At 45.1% G+C, this 12681-nt stretch overlaps 1 protein-coding gene across 1 annotated transcript in view; it reads right to left on the bottom strand.

Annotated features, from left to right (window-relative positions):
* Positions 1 to 12681, bottom strand: part of ECPAS (Ecm29 proteasome adaptor and scaffold) — a 117756-nt gene that overhangs the window by 94905 nt on the left and 10170 nt on the right. The window contains 7 exon segments of the mRNA XM_048504627.1: positions 1108 to 1247; positions 3179 to 3350; positions 5455 to 5604; positions 7681 to 7695; positions 7697 to 7797; positions 9724 to 9843; positions 11512 to 11642. Of these exon segments, the coding sequence (XP_048360584.1) occupies positions 1108 to 1247; positions 3179 to 3350; positions 5455 to 5604; positions 7681 to 7695; positions 7697 to 7797; positions 9724 to 9843; positions 11512 to 11642 (829 nt within the window).

Raw genomic sequence — 12681 nt, 5'->3', positions numbered from 1 at the left:
AACCCAAGTCAATGAACTTAGAAGGGTGTGGACACTGGTTAGGACGTCACTGTCAGGAAAATGGCAGAAAAGAGCACTATAGGCTATGTCTGGGACGCAAACAGAAGTGTAACTCTATGAGGGGGTGGTTTGCCACTGCCTATCTCTGTGTGGACTGAGAGAGTTCTGACAGAACTGTAACTTACCCAAGGTCACCTAGGAGGCTTCATGGGGAGAAGTGGGGAAACAAATCCAGTTCTCTGGGGCTCATTCCGCACATGCAGAATAATGCACTTTCAAACCATTTTCAGTGCTCTTTGAAGCTGTGCAGAATAGCAAAATCCACTTTCAAACAGTTGTGAAAGTGGCTTGAAAACGCATTATTTTGCGTGTGCGGAAGGGGCCTAGGTTAGAGTCTGCTGCTCCTAACCACAATACTACATTAGTGAAAAAAGAATGTTTCTGCCGGGGCTAAGGAAGTAGGATACCCTATGTTATGATCCAGTCCAGAATGACTGGGAACTCCTTGGATGGGGAATCAAGAGTGGGAAATTGCCCAGATTTGGTCCTAGGGACGGGACAATGAGAACTGTTCTCAAGAACCAGACTGAGAACTGTATGGGATTTACACTGGTGGGCGGGGTGTTTAGTATATAAGAGGCTAGAAACCAAGATGAGGTGTGGCAGCAACACTGTGTTCTCTCAGAAGTCACTGATCTTGTTTCTATAGCTCATTCCCTGTGTTGACCTCGGTCTGTACTTCGGACTTGGTTTTTGCTATACCCCTCAGTGCTTTGATATTCTGGCATGTGTTAAACTGCTGGATTGACTATGGACTGCTTCCAACCTTGATGGGTGGGTGTCTGTCTATGACACCCCATCTCCACCACACTAACACAAGCACACAATCTACCTGTTGGGTCATGTGCAAACAGAAACTACTAGAGGGGTGGAAAATAAGAAGAGAGATCATATAAATGGGCTACCCACTAAAAAAACCCAACTTCCAATGCATGCCACTGCAACAAACAAAGAACACACACGGTTAAGAAGAAGTTTTTCAAAATGCAGCCCTCTTTTCAATTAAATACGAACCTATTCAAAGCTTTAAAGTTAAAAAGTCATTACCTTTGCTTGCTTTTGAGTTCAAGATCCGCCGCAGTTGCTACACTGTGCCGCGTGTCACTGGATGCAATGACCAGGTGAATGATGGCTTCAAGTTCAGGCACCTGCTCCGCTTCAATGAACTTCACAATACCCAACTTACACTGCCCAACAATAGAGAATGGAGAAGGGAAGTCATTCAGTCCATTCAAAAACAAGCTCTAGAAGTGGTATCAACTGAGATCGAGGTTTTTTCTTAGAACCATGGGACGCAACAGCTGGACAGGAATCGACAGCTGAATATGCCATGAAGGTAAAAGGGCAAAGCATTCAGAAGGCCTTCGGCAAGAATAATATTGTAGAAGGTTTCATGGCCGGAATTACTTGGGTGCTGTGTGGTTTCCGGGCTGTATGGATGTGTTCAAGCAGCATTCTCTCTTGATGTTTCACCTGCATCTGTGGCTGGCATCTTCAGAGGATCTGAATAATATTGTTGGTAGTGCAAGTTTGACTAGGGCTAGATTTAAAGCTACCAACAAGGTTCACTGGGCTTCCCCCCACATAAACACCTATGCAAGAGATTGCCAATCCTGACACATTTTGCTATTCCTTTGTTCTTGCTTTTTTTTTTAATCTGGCACCTTTGAAACTAAAAGGATTGCCCAGATCACATAATTGTACAGATGACAGAATTTCACGAAAAGGCAAAAAAGACTTAAGATGCAAAACGACAGAGGTGCCTCTAAATTCATGGAGCAGCAGTGGCGTAGGAGGTTAAGAGATCGTATATCTAATCTGGAGGAACCGGGTTTGATTCCTCGCTCTGCCACCTGAGCTGTAGAGGCTTATCTGGGGAATTCCCTGGCCGTGGCATTCCCGAAAGCCCAGGTGGAAGCCAACCACAGTCAGCTCCATCCTTGGGAATGCCCCGCTCTCTATCATGCTGGCATCAATGTGGGTTTTGCCACCACAGAGCTGTGGGGTGCCCAGATGCAGCCATCTTTGCCCTCACCGCCAGTAGGGGTACCCCCTCACTGGCAGAAGGAGCAAACCCCCCCCCCCGGTGCATCCCCATGGCGGCCCCACTGGTCCATTCACCTCCCTCTTAGGATTGGGGTGCTATTCTGCTCCCAAACCACCCTGAAATGCTCTCTTATGCCAGCAACCTGTATCTTAAACTCAGATATACCCAAGCAAACAGCTCACCTGACAAAGCATTTGCCTGCTGAACAAATAGCTAAATAAACTACTTTTTGAAATTACTTACAGTGCAGCCGTAAGCAGGTACACCCAATAATTTCAATGGACTTTAAAAGATGCTGAAGGCTGCAATGCTATTTACTCACTCTTTTCGTATATCTGCTGCTGGTGCAGACATAATGCTAGGTTGGCCCTTGATTAAGGTTAAAGAATGGAGAGTAGGCCAAGCTTCCAGAAGCTGGGTGTGCAGCATCGGCAGGGTTTAACCGTGGTTAATATTGATCATAAGAACATAAGAACGAGCCAGCTGGATCAGACCAGAGTCCATTTAGTCCAGCTCTCTGCTACTCGCAGTGGCCTACCAGGTGCCTTTGGGAGCTCACGTGCAGGACGTGAAAGCAATGGCCTTCTGCGGCTGTTGTTGCCGAGCACCTGGACTGTTAAGGCATTTGCAATCTCAGATCAAAGAGGATCAAGATTGGTAGCCATAGATCGACTTCTCCCTCCATGAAAATCCGTCCAAGCCCCTTTTAAAGCTATCCAGGTTAGTGGCCATCACCACCTCCTGTGGCAGCATATTCCAAACACCAATCACACGTTGCGTGAAGAAGTGTTTCCTTTTATTAGTCCTAATTCTTCCCCCCAGCATTTTCAATGGATGCCCCCTGGTTCTAGTTTTGTGAGAAAGAGAGAAAAAAATTTAGTATTGTGAGAAAGAGAGAAAAATCAGATGCAGCTTCTCACAATGAAAAGAGATATGAGTGAACATGGCAAAGGAAAGCATCTGAAATAAGGATATACACAACACTGCAGCTTGCTAAAAAAAAAAACTGCACCAGTTTAGCAATTTTTACCAAGTCGCCACACCTATGAAATACTTAGCTTGGCTTTTTACCTGTTCCAGCTGTTCAGGTGTCCATGGGCTGTCTCCAATCACCCGCTTGGCTGCATAAAAGCTCATCCCTGGAGGAGGCTGAGGGATCCCCGAACCTCCTGAGCTACTCGAAGAAGAACAGCTTTGTCCCGACGGCACATTTTGGCGACTCTGGGATTCATTCAACACGTATCTAGCAAGAAAAGGGGAAAGGGAACAAAAATAGGTAAGAGGCGTTCCTAATCTCCCACAGGACTTTCAGGCAGCGCAGGGAGCTCAGGATAAGCCCAGAAACTCCCCTGCCACCAGAAAGCCTCATAGGGTATAAAAAACATATATTGCCAAAAGGGAGGAATACATCCGAGGGCCAGTGTATTGCTCAACCGGCCATAAACCCAGGGAAAGAGAAGAGTTTGGATTTATATCCCCCCTTTCTCTCCTGCAGGAGACTCAAAGGGGCTGACAATCTCCTTGCCCTCCCCCCCTCACAACAAACACCCTGTGAGGTAGGTGGGGCTAAGAGAGATCAGAAGAACTGTGACTAACCCAAGGTCACCCAGCTGGCATGTGTGGGAGTATACAGGCTAATCTGAATTCCCCAGATAAGCCTCCACAGCTCAGGCAGCAGAGCTGGGAATCAAACCCGGTTCCTCCAGATTAGATACACGAGCTCTTAACCTCCTACGCCACTGCTGCTCCCAACCAATGTTGGCTCCACCCTGGGAACTCCCCAGCCTGCCCCCCCTTCCATGCTGGTATCCAAGCAAGACATCAGCACAGCCCAAACTTCCAGGTTTTGCAATTGTGGGGCTACGGGACACTCGGCCACTGACACATCTGCCCCCTCTGCTGGGGTAAGCGCCCTGGGGAGGGTGAATGCTCTGGCACAAGGCCACGTCGCTCCCTAGAGGATCAAGATTGGTAGCCATAGATCGACTTCTCCTCCATAAATCTGTCCAAGCCCTTTTAGCATTAAAAAAGGGCTTGGACAGATTTATGGAGGAGAAGTCGATCTATGGCTACCAATCTTGATCCTCCTTTATCCCAGATTGCAAATGCCTTAGCAGACCAGGTGCTCAGGAGCAGCAGCAGCAGAAAGCCATTGCTTTGCACGGCCTGCCGCGTGAGCTCCCAAAGGCACCTGGTGGTGAGCTACCTCGAGCAGCAGAGTGCTGGACTAGATGGACTCTGGTCTGGTCCAGCAGGCTAGTTCTTATGTTCTTATGTTCCCTTCCTCCACTCAATAGGGGAAAGGGAAGGACCAAAGCAGAGTCCTGGGACATCAGTACCAGTTGCAAAACTGGAATTGGCATTGGCACATTACAGGGTAGTCAATGATCTCCACAAAGGTCTATGGTTACTTGAGGGGTGGCAACCTTAATCACGTCTTGTCTGATTCAGGCCCAAGAGAACAAACACCATTACGAGCCCTTGCCCCTGCGAAGAATCACTTCCAGCATTTTCATATGTGGGGCTTTCTCTTAAGCATTAGTGCTAAGTGATTTGCCCAGTGGCCTACAAGTGACCTGAGGTAAACAAGTCTTATCGTCAACTGTTTAACCATTTGACTTCGTTCCAAGAGAATTTCAGGGCTTTTATGCTCATTAGACAGACAGCGTGGTGTAGTGGTTAAAGTGTCAGACTAACCCAGGATCGAATCCCTACGCTGCCATGGAACCTTGCTGGGAGACCTTGGGCCAGTCACACAATCTCAAACCTGGCCCTGGCTAGTTTTCGGGTGGGAGACCTCTGAGGAATACCACGGGCGTGATGCCGAGGCAGATGATGGCATACCCCCTCCAAAGAGCTCTTGCCTTAAAAACTCTACAGGGTTGCCATGTCAGCTGTTCCTTGACAGCAAAAAAGAAATCAGCAGGAGAACTTCAGTAGATGAAGTAGCGAAGAGAATTACAGTTTAAATGCAAACTTCACTCCCTCACATGTCGTGTGAACAAGAAGAAGAAGAGGAGTTTGGATTTATATCCCCCCTTTCTCTCCTGCAGGAGACTCAAAGGGGCTTACAATCTCCTAGCCCTTCCCCCCTCACAACCAAACACCCACCAGCCAGGGTGGGTGGGGCCGGAGAGAGCTTCTGAGAAGCTGTGACCTTGGCCCAAGGTCACCCAGCTGGCATGTGGGAGTGTACAGGCCGGCAGAGCTGGGAGATCAAACCAGGGTTCCTCCAGATTAGATTGCAGGCACGGTAACACTCCCTGCGCCCACTGCTGCTCCAATCGCTTATAATACCAGCCAGTGACGAGGAAATGGAGAGAAGTGCGGGAGGAACCGTCACTTACCCATAAGGCATCAGGAGGACATCCAACATAAAATCCAATAGCAGCTGTACAGTCTTTGGTTTTTCAGCAAGATTGAACGGAGAAGCTGCTTTCAGAGGTTCAACGGGATATTTCATGTGGAAAAGGGTTGGTATTAGAAGGTGCATGAGGCTGAAAAACAATAATATTTACTGAAACTATATAATAAAAACAACAAGACAAGACAAACTTTTACATTATGAAAGACAAATGACAGAAGCTCAGGCAGACTAAAACGTCTCAAAACCAGCCGGCTTTCACTTGGCAACTGGCAATAAGGAACAGAAAACAAATCCCATGCCCACAAGAAGCAAATTCTGGAAATATTTTAGAAGTAGGTTTAAAAATTAAGTATTTATTTTGGCTGACATCCCTTTATGTAAATATAAATACTGTGTCCAGACTGAAAATTAAGAAGTTTGCTTTCATATATGAAAATGTTCAGTTTCTAAGTTCTGAAAGCAACTCAAAACTTCTGAACCATATTTAAGTAGCTTGATTTCAGAAAATAAGTAGGCCCTCAGAAACTGTAATTGGTTGTTCTTAACATGCTCCACCATACTATAACCCCTTATCGATGCTCACTAATTTTCTTACGCTTTGGGCTACTTGTTCTTCAATTAGTGGTTATTTATCCTACTTAAGTATGTTTTTATTTCTGTATCTCTTGATCAAGAGGCTGGAATCTCTGACCTCTTTCATCATTCACTAGGTAAAACTACTTAATCTACTCCGGTCTCTGACACCAGAAACGTTTCTGTCTGGATTCACACCAAGATGATCTCTTTCCCCAGCTTGTCACTTCCCTCTCCTCTTCAGAGATTCATGCTATAAAACTGTTGGATATAATTTCATAGCACCCAAAGAAGTGAGCTCTGACTCATGAAAGCTCACCGTGGAATAAATGGTGTTAGCTTTCACAGTGCTACAGGACTTCCTGGTCATTTTTAACCTGCCTTGCTTCCTAGGATGGACTCAAAGTGACTTACAAGGCCAACCTTCCCATCCCTTTCAATTATGCAGTGCAAATTTCACTGTACTGTGCTGCTTCAGGCTGCAAACGCATGAGAGTATTCTAATTCAGCATACTTTCTGACAAATTAGTTTTCTGTATGTTGATATATATTGATAGATAAACATTCACACTGTGTGATTCCATATGGCCCCTCCATACCCCCTCCCCTTCCTTCCCTTGCATGCCACCCCTCATTCCCTCCCCTCCCTTACATGCCACCCCTCCCTTCCCTCCCTCCCCCTCCCTCCAGCTAGAATTGGGTGGAGCCAATAATCCCAGATGCGAGAGCCCCTCTCTTTCTATCCCCTCCCTTGCATGCCACCTCCTATGCCTTCCCTCCTTCCCCCTCCCTTGCATGGCACCCCTCCCTCCCCTTCCCTCTATTTGGAATTGAGTTAGGCCATATCCTAGAGCCCTTGAGGTGGGTAGTATAATAATAATATGTATGTAATAATAATAATAATAATATGTAATAATATGCTTAACAACAACAACAACAACAACAACAACAACAACAACAACAAGTACTAATTCAAACTAGTAGAGTGCTAAGAGGGCCTTACCACAGATTTTTTTTGAAATATGTAAGAACATAAGAAAGAGCCTGCTGGATCAGACCAGAGTCCATCTAGTCCAACACTCTACTACTCCCTCAGATGTCTTGGGGAGCTCACAGGCAGGATGTGAAAGCAATGGCCTTCTGCTGCTGCTGCTGCTGCTCCCGAGCACCTGGTCTGCTAAGGCCTTTGCAATCTCAGATCAAGGAGGAGGATCAAGACTGGTAGCCATAGGTCTTACTGCGCGCTTTATAGACTGCACTCTGTGTGTATGTGTGTAAGGAACCATCAAGTTGCAGCTGACTTATAGTGATCCCTTGGGGGGTTTTCACAGCGAGTGATTAAGCAGAGGCGGTTGGCCATTGCCTTCCTTGGAAGTCTGCCTTCCAAGTACCAACCCAGCTTAGCTTCCAAGATCTCACAAGACTGGGCTGCATTAGATCTGTTGTATAATGATTATTATTTTCATGTGGCACAATTAAATTAATTGTGAAGTGAAAGAAGGGGCCTTTACCAAGACAAAGCTTAAGGCAAGGGAAAAAAAAATGGGTAGAAGAGGAAATGCGTTCTTCCAACAATTTAAGCCCCCCAATTAAGAATTAAATCAAAGGAAAATAATCTTCAAAATATCCTTACCTGTCTTGTTGGGGCTGGGTTTCCTTCCATTGCAGTAAGAAGAGTAGGAGCCAATTCACATTGTTTTTCCACAGGTAAACGAGGATAACCCATCTTAACATATATTATCGTAAAATTCTGCAAAAACACAACATGTATCTAAATGGTGTATATGCCAGAAAAGAGCTTTATAAATCTCTTTATAGGTTTAAAAAGCAACACAAAGTGTTTGTTTTGAGAAATGCCATTAAAGATTCCACGGTATTTGCCACTAACTGACCAGGTACATAAGAAACATTAACAGCCTCAAATCCTTTTGCTGGGCTACTGAAATGTTCTCTAAATGAGGCTGAGTGCAGGTCCTAATGGAAGCAGATTTCCACATCCAGACCATTTTGCATCTATGTTTCCAATCATGCTTAGTGTCTTTGAAATACAAATACACCGTGTTGGTTTTCACTAATAAAATCCTTAATGGAGCAGCAGTGGCGTAGGAGGTTAAGAGCTCATGTATCTAATCTGGAGGAACCGGGTTTGATTCCCAGCTCTGCCGCCTGAGCTGTGGAGAGCTTATCTGGGGGAGTCAGATTGGCCTATGCTGGCTCCCACTGCATCCAACTAGGTGACCTTAGCCTAGTCCTAGCTTCTGGCAGACTCTCTCAGCCTCACACCCTACACCTCACAGGGTGTTTGTTGTGAGGGGGAAGGGCAAGGAGATTGTAAGCCCCTTTGAGTTTCCTGCAGGAGAGAAAGGGGGGATATAAATCCAAACTCTTCTTCGTCTTTACTAATAAAATCCTTAATGGGTGGCTTAATTGGTTGCCTAGAGTAAAAAGATTATGTCCACCTATATGCCATGCCACAATCCCTGCAGTGAACTGGGAAAACCTTCAATATCACCTCTACACAATGTTTTAAAAAGAAAGACAGTGCTTGCATCCTTGGTGACTGCCCAACATGTTTGTAATATACTTCTTTCGAGATTCGTCAAAGCCAAACGAATTTCATGAAAACCCTTCTAATTTGAGAAGTCTCTCAATAACTGAGACATGCTGTAAATGTAAATAAATATAGGCAACCACATTCTTCAAGAAAAATTAAAAGAATTTTGCATATATATTTTAGATGTGGGGCTTAATGTTTACCGATTAAGCTTGCCAAACTTTTCCTAGGTATTTATTAACCTGCTAAAACAAAGCATTTCTTAACCTGTTTAGGTTGTATTTGACAGCATGATCTTCCAAGGAGAATTTAACTAATCATACACATATAACACACCAAATGTTATTATGACGACTGAGGCTGACATTAAGCTTGGGAGAGCCACTCTTATCCCACCTCCGTCTCGGGTCCTTTTCCTCCTAATGACTCCAGACCAGCTGATTGTTTCAAGGATTTATTGTAAAGGTTCAAAGCAAAGGAAATAAAGCAACATAAAATCTGCGTTTAGAGATTTCCTCGAAGAAGCTGAGTTTACACATTCAACACTGGTTCTTTGTCCCCATTCAGGGAACCCATGGCCCCAGAGATGGCCCCAGACCGACGTCTCAAGATGGAATTAAAAAACTTTGTTTCCCCTTCTCAGGAAAACTCTGTGTTCAGAATACGAGGTGGTAGGCCTTGAAGTTTCATCCTGGCACCTCTGCATGTAGTTTCCACTGTCACTCCCTCCAGGAGATCAAAAAAGGCAAAGATGCTTTTTCACAGTCATATTCTGACTTCCCTTTACTAATAGCAGATAGCATCGTTCCATGACTTAGCCCCTTTTTGAGATGAGTCTTGTAAACTCCATGTTCACATACTTCAGCTTCCTAATAATACTGGTTGCATAATATCACATGTTTCTAGCTAATACATAGTTCAGCTAACTATTTTCCATCACAGTTATATTAGCAACATTCATTTGATGTACTTCCATCCATTCCAATGGGATGAGTATTTGGGGTAAAAAATATGTCCCTATTATGCTAATAAGACACCCAAATATCATTTCTCACTGCATCAAATCTTCAGGAAGAAATGACAGCAGCTCACATGCCCCATCTTTGGGAAGAAAGAACTTACTGTAACAAAGGACACTGCAGAAGGATCTTGATACTGAACCAGCAACGTCTCCACAGGTAGCTGGATTTTGGGACGACTTTTGATGCGTTTGTTTAGATGAAGACCCTTGAATTCCATCACCTGGGGAGGACGAAGCTTATACCCTCTGACTTCACTGGTTTGTATTTCTCAGCTGTACTTCCCCAGTCCTGAAATGCAAGAGCTAATGGCTTCCAGTGTATCCTAGAAAATCCCTTTTATCTACTCCACTACTGTGCAAAATGTTTTACCACTGGCACCCTTAGCAGCTGGCAATGAAGCCACAGTTGGAGCATTATACAGGTGTGCAGCTATGGCTCCATACCTGCACAATGAAGCCTGGAGATCTCCCAGAATTACCACTGATCCCCAGAGGTGGGATCAGCAGGTTCTCATAGGCTCCCGAGAGTATAGGTTACTAATTATTTGTGTGTGCCGGGGGGGGTTGCCTAATTGTGTGATTTTGCCAGTGATTTTTTGCCTTAGTTCGCCCCTCCTCCGGCTCCTCAGCAGTAGTGTGCAGGAATTTGAGCAGTCTAGCAGGAGGTGCACGGCGTCGCGTGGCCTAAGCCTCGTGCATTAAGTTTCCATGGGACTGGCTGGCGGCTGCGTCGCTGCCACAGCCCAGCCAGCAATGCCCGCCCTGGAATGCCCAGCCATACCCCAGTGGGTGCCCACGCCCAGCCCCATTGGCACTCCTTCACTGTTTAGATCCCACCAAAGTAGAACCTGTTACTAAAAATTTTGGATCCCACCACTGCTGATCCCCCAAACTACAGACCTCAGCTCCCCTGCGGAAACAGCAGCTTTGGAGGGTGGACTCTATGGTATTATACCTTGCTGATGTTCCTGCCCTCCCCAAACCCTGCCCTTCCCAGGTTCCACTCCCGAATCCCCAGGAATTTCCCAACATAGAGCTGGCAACTCTCATCCCAACAGTTCACTGCCTCCCATGTACACATGCAAGGGAACTGCCTTCCCCTTCAAGGTAGATGATAATGGAAGCTCAGATATGTCTTTTACCGCCCCCCCCCCCCACCTTCCCCGTGCATCACTGTTGCTGTTGTTTCCCAAGTACATAATCATACCAGGCAAAGGCAACCTGGGCCAATTAAACAAATCTTTATCATTCTTTGAAACCTGAGTTGTTGTTTTCTTTTTATAGCAAGCCTTTATTGGCATAGACAGCAGTACAACAATAATAAAAACAGATTAAAAAGCATATACAATACAGGAAATAAATGTTAAGTGGAAGGAAATCTACTGGCATTTAGTAATTTCCATGAGAAAGTCTGCCACTATCATACAGAGAGAAGGATCAGGGTTGTCCAACAAGTAGTGGAATCTAATTAAATCGGAGAGATTGGGTAAGCATAAAGGAGTAAGATTCACATACTTGGATCTGATTTCCTTGAATCTGAGACAGTGTAGTAAGTGGTGGGCCAGAGGATTCAACTGAGCCACCATCGTTACATAGGCTGACAATCTTTTTAGCCTTTCTTGCTTATTAAATGTGGCTCTCCTTTGAGCAGGGTTTACATTAAGCAATACAGATAGTGTGCCAAGTGGCCCGGATTCAAATGGGAGAGGAAAAAACGGGGGAAATCTGAGTTGGAAGAGCATGTGGAAATGAATTAAGCTTACCAGTTCAAAAGAAAAGTCTGCCTTTTTTAAAAAAAAAAGTGATACGGTGGTATGCTCATTCACCTCAATCAGAAAAAAAAGGATAAGAATTCAAGTTACACAACACTAACATGTGGCAAGACCCACCTTCTTGCGTACTCCTTCTTGAGTGCTGGAAAGTTTCAGAAGTACAGGGGGTAGAAATTTGGATATGATATTCTGCAATTGCTCATCTGTTTCAGCATGGCCAAGTCGTAAGAAGACGCGTTCAAGCTGATCTACAAAAGGAAGAGAGGGGAAAAACAAATGCAGAGCTAAAAATCATTAACGAATAGTAGAAAAGCTACATCCTAAGCTTGCTTTCGGAGATTAATCACAGAATGGCTTAGTTCGCAATACACTTCTAGTCACCATTTAAATTCCAGGGGGGAAGCTATGCTAATTACAGCAACCCCACTCCAATACCGAGAAAAGGAGCACCACGAATTACATTTTAGGGCTAACAATTTATCATTGCACAAGCTTTGGTGGATTAAAATCTACTTCCTCAAAAAACAAAAAGAGTACCTGGAATACCCAACCTGTGTGTGCATGCCACCAAGTCACAGCTGACTTATAGGGACCCCATGGGGTTTTCGAGGCAAGTCATTCGGAGGTGGTTTGCCATTGCCTGCCTCCACGAGTGCCGACAGAGTTTGGAGAGGACTGTGACTTGCCTACAGTCGCCCAGTAAGCTTTATGTGGAGGAGTGGGGAATTGAATCTGGTTCTCCAGATGAAAGTCTGCTGCTCTTCACCCATTGTATCACACTGGATTACCTAACCTAGGGCAGTACAGCATCCTCCCTACTGACATTGAACCCGTAACTCTTTCTTCAAAGAGCAAAGTTTTTCTGAGGAAAAAAACAGCAGAGACATACTCCTGGGCCTTCTCATACTAGCATTATGGAATGAAGTTGTAGCTTCCTGTTTGAAATAACTACTTTATGAGACCTACTCCCTACTCATGGTTCCCCAAATGTGACTCCTTATGGCAACTAACTTGAGGCAATTGTTGGCTGCCTGTCCCTCAGATGACCAGCACGGAGACCTTGATTTTTATATATATCAGACTATTCAGAAGGAAACATATATTGCTTAGTGCCAGCCTCAAGGGCAATCCCACTACTTTCTGAGTCTCCTGGAACATACAGAAAATAAAGGGGGGGGGGGGATGAGAGAGATCTCTTTCTCTACTTTGCAACAGGCTTCCATCCAAAGCAGACTGAGTCTCTTCTGATGTTTCCATCCCTCCTGAGTGACCATTGTTGTTCCAGGA

Source organism: Sphaerodactylus townsendi, linkage group LG07 (genome assembly GCF_021028975.2).
Source record: "Sphaerodactylus townsendi isolate TG3544 linkage group LG07, MPM_Stown_v2.3, whole genome shotgun sequence".
Taxonomy (NCBI): Eukaryota; Metazoa; Chordata; class Lepidosauria; order Squamata; family Sphaerodactylidae; genus Sphaerodactylus; species Sphaerodactylus townsendi.
This window is presented reverse-complemented; position numbering and strand designations above follow the sequence as displayed.